The sequence below is a fragment of the Balaenoptera physalus genome (assembly GCF_965194825.1).
Source record: "Balaenoptera physalus genome assembly, chromosome: 2".
Taxonomy (NCBI): domain Eukaryota; kingdom Metazoa; phylum Chordata; class Mammalia; order Artiodactyla; family Balaenopteridae; genus Balaenoptera; species Balaenoptera physalus.
Genome location: NC_138883.1, coordinates 28,919,781 through 28,935,533, shown reverse-complemented (window position 1 = coordinate 28,935,533; position 15,753 = coordinate 28,919,781). Strand labels below are relative to the sequence as shown.

Below are 15,753 nucleotides of genomic sequence, written 5' to 3'. Positions count from 1 at the left end.
CATTTCCCTCAATGAAGGGAGAAAACTGCCCTTGTGACCCTGGAGTCACTTGCTCTCCCCTGGCCCCAGACACAGCTCGCCCTGCCCTCTGCCAGGTCTGCCCCCAGCCCATGCCACTCTCACCTTTGTGCTCTGCAGTGAGGCCAGCTCCACTGCCTTCTGGGCCAGGGTCAGCAAATTGGCCTCCTGGGATGCCCGGCGCCTCCGTCGAGTGCTCTGGATCACCCCACCCCGTAGCACCTGCCCACAGTCCCCTGTGCCCACAGCCCGCGTGCCCTCCTCGCTGCCCATGGCGGGAGCCTCCCGCTCTCGGCCATTGGGTGCCAGTCTCTCCCCGTCCGACAGCAACTGCGACTCCCTCAGCTCCAGCGGGAATCCCAGAGCTTCAGGATGGGGCTGCCCCATGGGGCCGGGTGGCGGCTGCTGCAGGGGCCAGTGGTGCAGGAACAGGTTGCTGGCGGGATCCTGCCCAGGTTGGGTGCCAGCCCCATCCAGGGTGGTGGAAGGCAGGACGCCCTCCTTAGACAGGCGGCGGGAACGGCGGGGAAAGGCGATCTGCGCCTGAGGTAGCACAGGCTGCGGGGCTGACTCCTGCAGGAGGGCCTTGCGCAGTTCTGGGTTCATGTCAGGGTTTGGGGGGAAGGGGTAGGGTGCCAGGCTGTGGTGAGCCAGGTGGGACTGACTCAGCGGCCCGGCTGGCTGCAGGCCAAAGTCCTGGGGCTGCTGAGAGGGTGGCTGCTGCATGGGGTAGAAGTTCTCAAAGAGCTGCATCTGGGGCAGGGCCGCTTGCTGCTGCTGCTGCTTCTGCGGTGGGAAGGCGGCGACGGGGTTGGGCGGCGATGGGCCCTGCCGGAAGACCTGCCGGTTCACCTGGTGGCCGAACGCCAGCTGGAAGGGCTGCAGGGGCAGCGTCTGGTTCGGGGGCTTCTTGGCCACATGGAAAGAGTTCAGGGGTGCCTGGGGCCGCCCAACCTCCAGCTGCACCTTCTGCGGCACCATTGGCCGCACAGCGTTCCCAAAGCGGTCCAGCTGTGGCCCCGCTGCTTTCTCCCGCTTCAGCGGCTCAGGGTGGTTATAGTAGGTGGAGACCCCCATGCCAGGATGAGGGCTTCCCTTGGGTCCACTGTAAAGGGGCAGGCTGTGGCGATTCCACGTCGAGTGGGGCGGAGGCTGGCCGGGCTGCTGCTGCCAGCCGCTGTCACTGACACCCCCAACCCCTCCACGCTCCGGGCCCCGCCCTGGAGCCATCACAGAGTTGGGCCACTTGACCGAGCCCACCTGCTGAGACAACATGGTTCGCTCAGACCCGTATACCACGGAGTTCAGCAGGGCCAGGCTGTTGGAAGGGGGCAGTTCCACAGGCTGGGAGGCGGGGGCAGCCCCTGCCGGACCCTCGTGCGCAAAGTAAGGCTCCTCCTTCACTCTGGACGGTGGAGGGGCCGGGGGCTGCTGTGGTGCTTGCAGGGGTTGGAGCTGCTCCTTGGGAGCTGGTTCCTGGTCCCCAAAGAGGCAACGCTTCCGCTTGTTCTGAGCCTTGGGCTGGGCCTGGAGGTTCATGGTGTGGCCAACTGGGCCCCGGCAGTGAGACCTACTTCACCAGTTGCCCATCCCCTGGGGGATGGTCCTGCTGGAAGCTTGGCCCTAGTCCAGCAGCCACAGGGGGCAGAGGAAACGCTGGATGATGCGGTCAGGCACGGGGAGAAAGAACTGCTGGCGCTTCCTTCCTTTTTGCAGAGAGGCTCTCAGGCTCCTCTACTCTTCCCAGTTCATGATGCTCCACAGGGCCCTGGAGCCTGCAGACAGAAGAACAGTAATAGTGTCAGCCACAGCCTCCCAGGATGCCCCAGAGAGCAGCACAAGTGTGAGGGGAGGGTCTCAAGGGTCCTACAGTTCCACTGCCTCCTGGGGACAAGCCCAAGGTCACAGAGCAGCACTGGTGAGGCAGGAGCCAGGACCTTGGTGGAGCTACCAGAAGCTACCAGAAGGCGGCAACATCCCCCAGGGTGCTCTGGGACTCTCCCTTGTCCCACCACCTCACCCTCCTGGTTAGTGTCCAGGACTGCTGCGTTTGGTTGTGTAACTTGCGCACTGCACAAAAGTACCTGCCGAGGGGGCAAGTGGGGCTGAGATCCAGCCTGAACCCCTGCAGTCAAGCTGGGATAAGGGGTAACAAAGGCCATGCTGGGTTCTCTGCTCCTCTGAAGCCAGGCCTCAGCCTACTGGGCAGCCAAGCAGGTCCTCTCACATCTGTCCAGGCAGTGGCCTCCCCAGTAGACCCCGCAGGAGTGTTTTCAGCCAATGCCTCCTCTGACACTCCATGCACCTCTCAGACAGGAAATGGAGAAAATATTAGCCGTTCCCAACTGTGCAGCCCATGGGCCGGGAGCTCCAACAGGCCCTTGCAGAGTCCTGGGTCCACGTCCTTTACACTGAGGCACGTAGGTGAGGCCTCAGAAGGGTGTGTGCAGTCCTAACCCCACCCCTGGGAGGAGCTGCTGGGTGGAACCGTGGCTGCCAGTGTTCCCCAACCAAGCATGGAAACCTGTTTTGCAGCCTGGGCTGACTGGAGACAGGATCTGGCCTGGTAGCTGGTCAACAGTCCCCACCCACCCTCCTCCACTGCCAAAGAACTCCTGGCATCTTGAGCAAAGGAAGAGTATAGCTACGATATTGAGGGGGGTGCAGATTTCTAGAACTTAAGTCCAGAAGGTTTCTCCATGACATGGTGTGACTAAAGTGCTCACAGTGTTCCTGTGTTTGTTTTCTAACTTGATTAAAAAAAAAAAAAAAAAAAGGTTGCTCTATTTATCCTGCTACAGAGGAATTGAGACCAGTATTTTATAATTTACATGTGTTTTTATTATTTACATGCAAGTTATAACTTACACCTATACCTTGCGTGTATTTTCAAAGACTTTTTCTTTCTTCAGAGAGGGTTGGTTTTGTCTTTTGTTTTGTTTGCCTCTCTGGGAAGTTGGTGAGGGTGGAAGCTACATGGCCCACCTCTTCCCCATGCTAAGATTCTGCTCCTGAGCCAGTCCGTCTAGCAGAGGAGGGGAGCTCAGGAAGCCCCCGCGAATAAATCTGAAGGTCCAGGCTGACCTCAGACGTCAGAACCTAGACGCCCCAGGTCATCGTTAGCAGCCCCTCGAGTTCCCAGGAAACCAGCCGAGAGGCGCAGAGGAGGGCTGGCTGGGCTGGCTGGGCATGCCGGGCATGCCGGGCAGGCTCTGGTATGAAGCCCTGGCTACACCCGGCGATGCCCCTGGCCCCAGGGAGGCGGCCGTGCTATCGCTCCTCCGCACGCTTCCGCACCTCCCCAGCTCTTCCCCTCCCGCGGCGGCCGTGACTCACTCCAACCCCCTGCTACCTTTCACTTTCACCCAGCACCCAGAAGGGGAGGAACTTCCTCCTCCATTTCCTTCCTCAGCTCCCGGCCCTGCTGTGAGTGAGAGCGACTCTCCGTGCTCGCACCCGCTTTGTCTCGCATATGGAAGCTGGGGGAGGGGGAGACTAGGAGGGCGTCCAAGTCACCCAGGCCCCGCCACCGGGGGAAGATTCGGACAAGCAGCGAGTGCTGAGGCCACAGAAACCGCCTTCTGAACAAACCCCTTTCTCTTGCTTTTAAACTCTCATTCCCTGACAGCCAACCCAATACAGAGCAGAGGCCCAAAAGCCAGCCCCCAGACTGAAAACAACCCTGGGCGCCATCGTGAAGCTGCAGGGTGGGGCCGTCCCGGCTATAGGAGTCCGGCTCTGCCTCTCCAATCAGAATGAACCAACTATAAGTACGTGTGTGCCTGCAGAAGCAAGACAGAGGAAGGAAGAACGTGCTGTGGGGGGGCGGGGGGGGGGGGAGTTGGCAGGTCCACGTGCCTCCAGGGAACTGGGAGCCTCCCCTCCCCCGGCAGTACAGGCACCCCCCCATCGCAGTCTTGTTGCCTGGTGAGCCACAGCACAGGCTTGGGGCTTGGAGGAAGGGAAGGCACACGTGGCAGATGGGCCTGAGTGCACGTGCGCGTGCTGCCTGATGGAGGGTACCAGGCGCAGGGATGGCCGCTCAGCGCCTAGGGGAGGGCGACTGCACACTTGGGGCTGGGGAGATGGGGGCGGAGTCTGTGAAAGGGGATCCAAGGCAGGGCTGCTCCTGCCCCAGTCCACGCTGGCTCGCCTGCAGCTGCTTGGTCAGGCCTGCTCTGCCTCCCACCCCCCACCCTACACATCGAGGGGGGCCTTCACTCCTGACACCACAGTAGGTTTCCAAAGCTGGACCAGGGACTTGTTTAGAAGAAATCAAGGGGGCCAGTTCTGGGGAGGCTGAAGCTTCTGCAGAGGCCTCCCTGTCATCCCCATTGGAAGGCTGCTAACGATGCTAAGAGCACAGACACCCGGACCTGGGACCCTCGAAGAAGAAAGGTCATTATCTGGGCTGTTGCGGGGGGGGCGCGGGGGGAGAGTGGAAGAGGCCTGGGAGGTAGGAAGGGAGGGGACACACCAAGGCAGCAGGGTATGTAGTAGGGTATGTAGCAGTAGTAGTAACAGCTAGTAGTTGTAATAATAACAACAACAACAACGCACCTGTACCAGGCAGATCCTAAGTACTGTGTGCATGTTTAATTCCCACAACAGCTTTATAAAGCAGCATGAAGTCAAAGCATGAAGCAGTGTTATTTTAACCTCCATTTTACAGGTGAGCTAGACAAGCTCTAAAGGGCTGAAAAAATTGCCAGTGGTCACACGGTAACTACGTTGCAGAGCCAGGGCTTGAATTTAGGTCCGTCTGACTCCAAGACCAAGCTCTTATTCCCTGTCCCTAAGCCATGCCGCTAAGACACCAGGCCCTTTCTGCACACCTCCCTCCCACAGCATGCTCCTGACAGTCTCAGAGCAAGGATTTTCCCAACACAGATATCCGTACTCACTGGCGCTAGGAAGCCCCTTCCCCGCACCTGAACTGTTGGCAGATAAACCTCTCCTATTCTGCGCTGGTACAGCTGAGACCCTCAGACCTACAGGAAGGGAGGGAAGGGAAGGGGGGCCGCCTCACAGAGGCGCCAGCAGGTGTGGGAGTTCCACTGGCAGGGAGGCCTGAGACTGCACTGGTCACTTCCGCCTCATTCTCCAGATCTGGACCCTCCAGCCCCTGCAAGCCCACCCCTGCCTCAGTTCTGGTGGCTGCAGGTGGGGCTGCCAGCTCTCATACGCCACTCATACCTCACAGCCTGCGAGTATGGCCAGGACTGAGCCACTTCCTCCCATTTCTTCTGCCCCAGCCCTCCTCCTCTGTCCCTCAGGTGGAAGTCTGCCTGGTCTTCCTCACAATGAGGAAGAGGAAGCAAGCCGTCCTTTCTGAAGGCTCCCAACCGATGGGCCAACTCCCTGAAGTTGCAGGGAAGAGGGTGTAATGAGGAACTCCTGCAGGCAGCTCACCCTTGGGACCAGCTGCAGGGCCTCTGACAACGGATGCAGAAACACTGCAAAAGGAAACCCACAGACATCATGGGGCCCCAGACACTCACACCCACTCTATCAGTCTGTTTGACTGTCAAGGCTCTATTCACTCTTCGCTTCCTCCGGGAGCCTCGCTGCTGCAACCAGTCCCTGACCACACCACAGACAGCCCTGGGCAGAAGACACAGCCAGCATCTGATCTCAACAGCCAGGGACCGCTGGGGCTTTCAGGAGCATCTATGGTGAGAAACACTTTCTCTCTACCGAAGAAGCAATGTGCACTAAGTAAAGAAAACAGTGCTGAAACCACATGTATTCTGCAGACACATGAGGGAAGGTACTGAAAAGGCTGTTGGGTGTTCTATGCTCGTGGTGACACCACGCCCTCCAAGGACAGCAACCAGAACACATACTGCTCCCCACGTGCCATCAGCAGCCCAGCCGCATGCGTGACATTGGCTGGGGGAGTCCAGTGAGCCCTCACCACAGGGCAATGGGGCCAGGCCATGCATGACCACTGAGGGGACCAGGGCCACTCACAAGCTTGGGGCACTCAATGCGGCCATCCAAGAGACAAGACTGTTGTGAGTCAAGGTTACACAGGCCAGGAAAGGGGTGCCCAGCTTGGTCCCGGTGGCCACGGGGGCTCAGCTCTGACCTGGGGCTGAGAGCCAACTGAAGGACCCCCCGACCCTGGGAGGCTAATGCTCCAAGCTCCTGCTGTTACCTGGGCCACGCCTGGCCCCGCAGACTCAGCACTAGGAAGAGGGGGAGTCACAGCTCATGCATCTCCAACCCGAGGCAAACAGACTTAAATATGGCACCCAACAAAGCCCCGAATCTCTAGGCCAGCCAGCTCACTGAGCACCAAAGAGGCTGTCTTAGGACAAAGTCTAAACTCCCTATGCAGCCCACAGGTCCCTGCAGACTTGGGCTCCTGCCACTTCTCTCAACACTCCACGCTGGAGCCATCACTCAGTGCTGTTCCTGCTCCAATACGCTGTTCCTGCTTTGCCTCCAGGTCTGTGACCAGGCAGTTCCTCTGCCTAGCACACATTCCCAACCTTTTCATCTGACCAAGTCCTACTCACCTTTCAGGTTTCAGACACTGCTTCCTCTGGGAAGTCTGCCCTCATCCCAAGTCTGAGCCAGGTACTATACTCAGAGCCCATAATACCTCCTAAACCCCATGACTGGACTCAGCACACTGAATTCTGGGTGCCTATTTCTTAGTCCCCAGCAGACAGCAAACCCCAGGGGGCAGAGTCTGCAGATCATTGTACCTTGGCACTTGGCTTGTACCTGCCTCTTAGGCTGCTCATTCAAGACTGCACCCAAGGTGAGTCAGAGCCACTGCTCACGGCCAGTGTATCCACCGTGGGCTCCTGCCCAGCCCTGACTTCTGGTCTCTCTCCCTGATGCACATCAGAGCTCCTGAGCACGTCATGCTGAGATGAAGTGAAGAGGCCCAGCCTCCTAACCCCACCCCATCCCATCCCATCAGTGGCCCCAGGCCCTATCCAACTAAGCTGAACACAAATCCTTCTCCACTTGCAGGACCATAAGCCACTTGCCCCTTGACTGTCACTCACTGCCCCACACTACATGCAGGACAACTGAGAAAGTGCCAGTCCCACTGTTGCCCTGTCCCATTCTTCTTCCCTCAAGGCTTCCCTCCTGCCTAGACCAAGGCCAGAGACATGAGCCTGTGGATCTGTTTATCTCATGCCCTGACATGGCTGGGCTGAGCCTGAAGACACCAAGGTATCTGGCTAGGATGCCCGGGGCAGTGATGAGGGCCCCTCCCTAGAGGAGACCTGCATGGCCCAGCTGGCCCTCCAGTCCAGACTCACATCCTGAAAAGCTCTCTCTCAAATACTCGGGGGCCTTTGGCTACAGCCAGACTGGGCGAGTGGTCTGAAATTGCCATCTTGGGCCAGCTAGAGTTACCCAGGCCCTAGGTAGACCTTGCCTCTGGGCACAGTGCAATCATCTCAATGCTGTGTACACCCCCTCTAACTGGGAGTTCACACCCAGGCTGCAGGGCCCCATTTCTCCAAGCCACTGGACATACAAGTCCTGTTCTCAAGGGATATGTAAAACCAATAAGGAAGGAGACGCCAGCCACAGAGATGAGGACCTGCCTCCCACAAGTGTCACTTCCCCTGGGGGTGTGAGAGAGCAGGCCCCGCGTTGTGCCCGTTCCCAGTCCAGAGAGAGTCCCTGGATTATCACTTCTCCAGACTGAACTTCAGCCCTTATAGGCCAGGGCATCATGAGTCCCAGGGGCTCAGCCATCAAGCCGGACAGGCTCAGAGGCTTGGCCAGGGTTCGAGCTGCCTGCAGTTTGAGCTTTGACTGTAAAAATGCCAACACTGAGATGCTTTTAAAGGGATACAGGTAAGAGGAAATCCTTTGCCTTATGATGCACCCCCCAGGGCTTCATTCAGGCATCTACCTTTATCATCTCCTCCCCCACTACCCCACAAACACCCCCAGGATGTCCATAAAAGTCAGGATAGCAGATCCGTTTTGTAGGAGGGAAGCTGAGGCAGAGAGAAAACACTGAGTCGTAGGCAGAGCCAGGAAAGGACTGAGCCTCCAGGCCCAGCTTCCGCCCATACTCGAGGGGGACTGGCTGCCTCCCTCCTAGACAAGGGCCACAAAGGATCACAGGCAACTCAGGAAACCCCCTTCTACAGGACTCGGGACTCCCAGGGGGTAAAATGGAAGCTGGCAGGATTAGGCTCTCTCCAGAAGAGACAAAGCAAGTGTCCCGGCAGCCAGCCCTTCAGTGACTGAGCCTCTGGAGAGGGCTTCATGAGGACCTCACAACCCTCTCTATGCCCTACAGGGCTCACGCCACCAGAGGCTGCTCCAGCTCCCCCCTCCCCTTCCGGAAGGGCCTGGCTCTCCTTCTGGAAGGGCCTGGCTCAACGGCAGGTCTAGGGCAGGGCTCCCTGGAGTCTGTGCCTGAGGCCCAGTGCCAGACTCTGTCCCAGACCAAACATACAGAGAAGGCCATTCACAGGGACCTCCCTTAACATGGCCCTGCCCTGCTTACTGCGCCCTCCCACACACACACACCCTCTGTAGCCCTGCAGGTCTGCCCACTGCCCCTTCATCCACTCAACAAGCATTTGCTGAGCACTGGCTGTAAGCCAGGCTCTGGGGAGACACAGGAGACGAGGTACAGTCCCTACCCACACAGAGCTCCCAGTCCATTGGGGGAGAAAAACAGAAACACACATTGATTATAACGCAAGGTGGCCTGTCCTGGGGCTCGAGATACACACAGGGAATAAGTGACCCTGGGGAGAGTTCCCTGGCTTTGAGCCTTTGCTGGAGCTGTCACCTCTGCCTGGAAGCCCTGCCTCCACTCTGACAACCTGCCTCCCTTCAAAGCCTACCTCTTCCAGGCAGCCCTCCGGCACATACTGTTCTCACCCTTTCTGAATCTTGGTGCTCTTACTCGCTATTAACCACTAGCTCACAAGGCTTCTGCAATTCCCTTCTGTTTCCGTAGCAAGGCTGGGAGAAGCAGAGCCTGGAGGCAGTGTGGCCCAATGGAGAGGGCAGTGAACTGGTTGTCAGGTAACCCGGTGTCTGGTCCAGGACCCGCCACTCAATGGTTTCTGCCTTTGAGGAATTTGGGAGCCGGGGGTTGGGGTGCGGGGGTGGAGAAGGCCTGTGTCCAGGAATCACCTTTGTAATAAGCAACTGCCACAATAAATAGTAGACACCAGCACTGCTCATGTGTCCAATGTGTGTGAGTATTGCTCATTTGTATAACCACTTATCCCTATCTGAGAAATGAGGAAAGGTTGGCTCTGAAAAGTAACTTGTTCCAGGTCACAGCTGGAGGTCCTTTGTGAGGAGCCAGGATTCTAATCCAAGCCTACCAAGTCCAAACCAGGTCTCCATCACCTCTGCTGCCTGTCAGTGTTGAGCAGTGGTTCTCAAACCTACCCTGAGAGATTATTAGTTCATGGGTCTGGTAACGGTGGGAAATCAAGGTGGGAAATCCACAATGCTTCATAAGCAGCCCAGGTGGTGCCCAGGTGGTGCCCAGGTGCTGGAGCAGAGGAACAGCTAGAGGGTCAGGGCCTGGCACAGTGCAGTTTCCAAGGACCCACTGCTCCTCACTCCCCTGGGAGCCACCTGCCAGGGTGTCGTGCCCTGCACAGGAGGCATGAGGGGTCCCATGCCCTGCACAGGAGGCATGAGGGGTCCCATGAGCCCTAGGGCTGACTATGGCTCTTAGAGTGCCTAAGGCCCAACTGAGTGCCCATGTTTACTGAGCTTTTACTATCTGCCAAACACTGCGGCTGAGTGCATTGCTGGCAACATCTTACTTAACCCTCGCTCTTCTTTGTCCCATTTTACAGCTCTGGAATGGTATACTCAAAAGTATCTATTTAACACAAAAGAAGACAGTAACAGAGTAACAGAGGAACAAAAAAAGACATTAGACAGAAAACAAATAGCAAAAATGGCCGACATAAATCCAACCTTTTTAATAATTACTTTAAATGTAAATAGATTAACACCCCAATTAAAAGGCAGAGTTTGGTAAAATGGGTTTAAAAAAACCATGATCCAACTGTTAACAAGAGACACACACTTTAGATTCAAAGACACAAATAGGTTGAAAGTAAAAGGATGGAAAAAGATATACCATGCTAACAGTAACCAAAAGAGAGCTGGGAATGGCTATGCTAATATTAAACAAAATAGACTTTAAGACAAAAACTCGTTAGAGACAAAGGACATTTTATAATGACAAAAGTGTCTACCCATTAAGAGGATATTACAATTATAAATGTATTTGCACCTAACAACAGAGCCCCCAAAATACATGAAGCAAAAACTGTCAGAATTGAAGGGGAAAATAGACAATTCAACAATAAGAGTTGGAGCCTTCACTTTCAAGAATGGATACAACAACTAAACAGAAGATCAATAAGGAAACAGAAGACTTGAACACTATAAAGCAAATAGACCTAACACATAGCCATAGAACCTTCCACTCAACAACAGTAGAATATGCATTCTTCTCAAGGGTACATAGAATATTCTCCAGGATAGATCATAAATTAGGCCATAAAACAAGTCTCAATAAATTTGAAAGGGTTGAAATCATACAAAGTATGTTCTCCAATCAAAACGAGATAAAATTAGAAATCAAAAATAGAAGGAAATTTGGGGAATTTACAGGAAATGAAAGTTAGAAGTAACTTGTCAAGTTCTCAGCTCAGAAAGGCCACTCCTTCCTTACTCAGACCATATTCTCCACACCTTCTGCACAGCCCTAGGAAGCTGCAGACCTCAGATTTTTGCAAATACCTGGGTAGCTCCACACCAGACACACACTGAACCTGACCCCAATCTTGATCCCGGAATCAAAACAGCTGGGGAGGGAGAGCCCTTTAGGGCTGTAACAGCTTGTTATTCAGCCCTACTTCTCCCTGAGAAGACGGCCACAAGCAAACATCTTCACTTCCCCAGCCAGTCTACAGAATGTCCAAAAGGCAGATCCTTCCCCAAAGAAGGAAGCTAACATATACAGAGCACTTTCCCCACGCCAGGCACCTGACATACCCTAATCCACACATACAAACTTCCCACCCAGGCATCTCATTGTTCCCATTCTACAGAGGGAAACTGAGGCTCTGTTATTAAGGTGGCAGAAGCAAGATTCAAAATCTTGTTGTCTGCCTTTAAAGTCCCTGGTCTTTCCATCATCCTTCCAGAAAAATCCCAAATCTACACTTGTTGTGGGCTTCAGAAGGAATGCTATACATGAGAACCCCACAAAGCCAGCTGTGGATCCTCCCCTTTCTCATGCTCCCTCCCAGAACTGATGCTTTTCCTGGGGCCATTTCCAAGTACAGCATAGTATATAACACTCCCTCCCAAGAAATAATCCCAGCCCCAGCCTGCAGAAACAGTCTCCCCTCGAGATCGTGAACATCCGTAAGACCCCCTGGAAGCTAGGAGAGCCCACAGGGCTTTGAGGTGGGAGGACTGCAGGCGTGAGCTGGGAGCTGCAGTCAGCAGGATCACCCTCTGGAATAAGAGCCTCCACACCGCATGGAGAAAGGTGGCTTGTGCCTCTCTTCAGAGCCAGCCACCAAAGCAGGGCATAGCTGCGGAAGCTGAACAGATTCCAAATATCAAGGGATGTTGCAGCTCACTCAGTCCAATTCCTTGTTCCACAAAGCAGCCCAGAGAAGGAAAGAAACTTGCCTGCAAATACACAGACAGGAGCAAGAATCAAGGCCCAGAATCAAGGACGCCAATAACAACGCTTCATGCCTCCATTTAGGAGGCCGCACCTTTTGGCAAGACACTGGGCAGGGCTTGGAGCCAAAGTGAAACCTCAACATCACAAATGTAAGGCTTCTACTTCACCATCATCTCCACCTCTGACATTTCTTGAGGGCACTACTATGTGCCAAGCATGGTGCTGAGCACTCTACACACATGATCCCGTTTAATCCTCACGGCAAGGCAGGTATTATTACACTCCCGTTTCTCAACGAGGCACCTGAAGATCTGAGGTCACAGGAGTATAGAGGCAATGCCAGGACTGGAACCCAGAGCCTTTTCTGCAGGGCTTCAGGCTCAGCCTCCTGCTTGGGTACACATCAGGCTATTTGGGATGGATGGCAGCAGCCTCTGGGCTGTTCACATCTTCTCCCTGGAGAGCGGCTTCAGCTGGCCTGAAAACCAGTCATGTCCTGGAAGTGTGGCTGGTCAGGAAAGGTGAGTGAGAGAGGCCTGGGAGGCGAGTGGCTTTGAAAATGAAGCTACTGGTGATTACCACCACTGGGCCAACCTGTGAAGCTCAACATCTTCAGTTCAAGAGGAAGCCACATCCCTCCCACACTCTCCAACCCCACACCCACAGTTGGCCAACAGCTCTTTAAAAATAAAGCCGTGACTCGCCCCAAATCCCCATGGGGCCCAGGCTCCTGCCCCTTCCCCTGGCACACTGAAATCTGGGTCAAGTCAGTCCATGCTTGGGTTCCTACTAGTGCCAATGCCCCCCACCCAGGGCACTGAGCATCAGCCCCAGCATGACAAGCCACCTGTCTGCATGGGGCTCTCAGAAGGGTTTCCTCTCACGAAGTGAAACTACTAAATAAAGGTTGTTCATTGCACATCCTAAATAAGGGAGACAGATAGTGCCCACCCACTCCAAAGATCATTGGTCCAAATCTCAATTTCATGGCTGATGGGACTGAAGCCCTGAGAGGTAACATGATTTGCCCAAGAACACACAGCTCATTAGTTGGGTAGAGCTGGGGTCAGGGCCTCCCACGGGATGTTCTCACACTCAGCACTCCCTCAGACCTGGCTCTGCTGTCTCTTCTTCTCAGGAGAAAGGAAGCGGGGGTGGGGGGGGTGGGGGGGTGGGAGCGGTGTCTAGTTGTGGCGTCTTCATCAGCTCTGGCTCATCTGCCTGGCCAGCTCCAGAAGGAGCTAAGACCTACCTGATGGGCTGGGGGGAGAGGGGGAGGGGAGTTTTTTCAGGGGGTCATCCTGCTGGTTTGGAGGATAAGAATGGGGATAATATGGCTCCCCAATACTTGCTAGTGACCAAGAAGAACAAAACCTTGCTGCCAGCAGAGGTGGGGCAGCTCTCAACATGGCTGCCTGGGGCCTCCTAGACGGGCTGCAGAGCGGGCACAGAGAGCCAGCCACCTGCCCCCCTCGTCCAGCCATCCAGTCAGTGTCATGGCCTTTCTCAGGTCCCGGTCAAGATCCAGGGCTTCGGCCAAATGCTCACACATTCCTTGCGTTTCTCCAGTCTCTGAGCAGCTGCTGCAGGCCCTCTTCTCCTGTGTTGATTTATTCTTTATTGTTCCTGAAATACACCCAGAGGCCTTTGGCACCGGGCACCAGCAGAGCATCCAGCCCAAACCCCGAGTACACACCAACCAGGCTCTCTGGGACCTGGGCCAAGCCAGCCGGCATGATGGGCCCTGGGGTCAGACCCAGCAGCCAGGAAGGGAGGCCCAAGATCCCACCCACTCCCAGCCTATGGTCCTAGAGCTGTTCTCAGACTACGGAGGCTGGGATATTTGGGGAGATGGAGACGCTTGCAAGGTTTCTGGGAGGGCTAAACTAAACCTTTCCACTCCTCCCATGCACGAGTGACTCCCCAGCAATCCCCCCCAACACACAAACACAGTGGACCCCCATGTACCTATTGCCCTGCACAGCAGGGCCCCGTGGCTCAGGCTGGGCTTCTCGCTACCCTGTAAAGTGTTTGGAGAGGGAGGCCTCAGAGGGGTCTTCCCCACCTTTCCCAGCCCAAAATATCTCCCCTATCAGCCAGCTAATGGTGCCTGAATTCCTACCATCAACACTTCATTCCGAGGGTCAAAGTACTGTTCCCTGTGCACATGAAAATAGCCAGGAGAAGTGTGGGAGCTGCCTGGGAAAAAGACAGGGCTTTGGGGTCAAACAGGATGTGTCCTGGCTTCTCCAATCACCTGCCTCTCTGTGGGCCTCAGTTTCCCTACCAGTAAATGGGCACAATATCTTCATCTCATAGTTATTGTGGGATTAATTGAGGGTTTTATATATATATATATATATTATGTATGGAGTGCCTGGCACAAAGTAAGAGCTCGATAAATGTGATTTCATTTCCCCCTTGCTGGGCAGGGGCAAATCATTCATTATTAGTCTTCAACACCTGGAAGGGAATGAAATGGCCTCTTCCAGTTCCACAGCCGGCTGAGAGCAGGGCTGACCAGACAGGAACAGGACAAGGGGACTAGGAATCCCAGCAACAGTGCTGGGCTCTGCAGGCATCTGGCCTAGGGACCCACGAGAAGCACACTCAGCACAGGCCTCCCCAGAACTCAGCTGCGCCAGCAGGGCCTGCAGGGACATGGCGGGACAAGAGTCCCCAGATAAAACCTGGCAGAGCTTCCAAGCCCATAGTGGAGCCTCCACCCTCCTGGGCTCCCTCTAAGAGCAATAAAAGGGAAAGTGCCATCACCTGAGGGAGGCTGGGGAGAGGGTGGTCACAGAAAGTCTGAACAGGGATGCCAGAGGCACCGGGGCCTGCAGGGAGCAAGTAAGCCTGCCCCGAGGCCACCACAGTGAAAGTCCCACAAGTAGAAGTGCCCGCCTGGTTATTTTTGGTACCTCTTCTGCCCAAAGCCAGCAAGGAAAGGCAGCTGCTAGCAACCTGGAAGGGCTGTTTACACTCAAGTGTGCAAGCACTGTGCAAGGACAAAAAGAGCACCAGCAGCCACCATGCAGAGGGGCCTCTGCCCCCTGTCTTCCTCTCCCGACTGTCCCTGTACAGCCCAATCTGCACGCTGCACGGCCCACAGAGCATGGGTACTTCTGCTTTCAGTCAGATCCAGTCTCCTAACCACAAAACTCACTCACACACACACAAACAGACAAATAACTATGGAGCCAGCTGAAGACTGGGCCACACCCAGGAGCCGAGACAGTATTCCTCTGGGCTCTTCCTGCACTGAAACGGCCCTTCCCCCGTTTCGAAACTGGGAGGGGCAGGGACCAGGGGCAGGACAGAGGAGCCTTTCCTCTGTGAAGCGAAAGTGGGGACAGTCTATGGAACCTCAAGGAACTCGCTGTCTCTCAGCTTCCCCATTTGAAAGTGAAGGACTAGATGTCCCAAAGTGTTTTCCAGCTCTGGGTAACTCCTGGGAGCTGGAGAGCCCAGAACTAGGACCCAGGGCCAGCTGAAGAGGTCAGACAAAGCCAGGTCAGGTGGGATGGAGGATCTGAGGCCAGCCAGATGCGCCCCAAGAGCTGCCGGCAGGCTGGGGGGAGGAGGAGGAGGAAGGGGGAGAAAGGCCAGACTACTTGAACTTGCAGGATTTTGAGTTATCACTCAAGCCGTTTTCTGAGATCTCTTCTGAGTTCCAGGGCCTTCCCCTCCCAGGAACTGGCAAATTCTGGCAACAGCAGGCTGGCTTGGGGTCTCTGTCTGCCCAGCTGCTGGGAAAAAGCTGGGAATCGAAATCCCTCACTATTTTCCTTCCTCTCTGGACCCCATTTCCCCAGAGAAGATGGGTGGCCTCAGAGGGAACCCCCTTCTGGCTGCAAGCCTGTTGTACTTGCCTCTCTCCAAGCTTCGGCCAGGACAAACCTGCCCTGGCTGCTCCCCTCCTCCCTTCCTGAGACTCCTAGAGGAAGAAGCATTGCCTGGAAAAAATAACACTCACCCCAAGCTCCCTGTGGCTGGAGAGAAAGGCAGAGGAACAGGGAGCACCTTCCCCAGGTGGCCATAGCACCAGGATCCGT

At 55.5% G+C, this 15,753-nt stretch overlaps 1 protein-coding gene and 1 long non-coding RNA gene across 10 annotated transcripts in view; one reads left to right on the top strand and one right to left on the bottom strand.

Moving 5' to 3' along the window:
- Positions 1-15,753, bottom strand: part of MIDEAS (mitotic deacetylase associated SANT domain protein) — a 67,643-nt gene that overhangs the window by 20,891 nt on the left and 30,999 nt on the right. For all 9 annotated transcript variants that reach the window (XM_082451572.1, XM_082451570.1, XM_082451571.1 and 6 more), the window contains one exon: positions 124-1,793. In XM_082451572.1, the coding sequence (XP_082307698.1) occupies positions 124-1,557 (1,434 nt within the window). In that variant the 5' untranslated portion in view covers positions 1,558-1,793. The remainder of the gene's footprint in view (positions 1-123; positions 1,794-15,753) is intronic.
- On the top strand, positions 1,802-10,652 carry LOC309655980. Its single transcript, XR_014261101.1, has 2 exons — positions 1,802-9,641; positions 9,672-10,652. It is a non-coding gene; the product is annotated as an uncharacterized lncRNA (long non-coding RNA).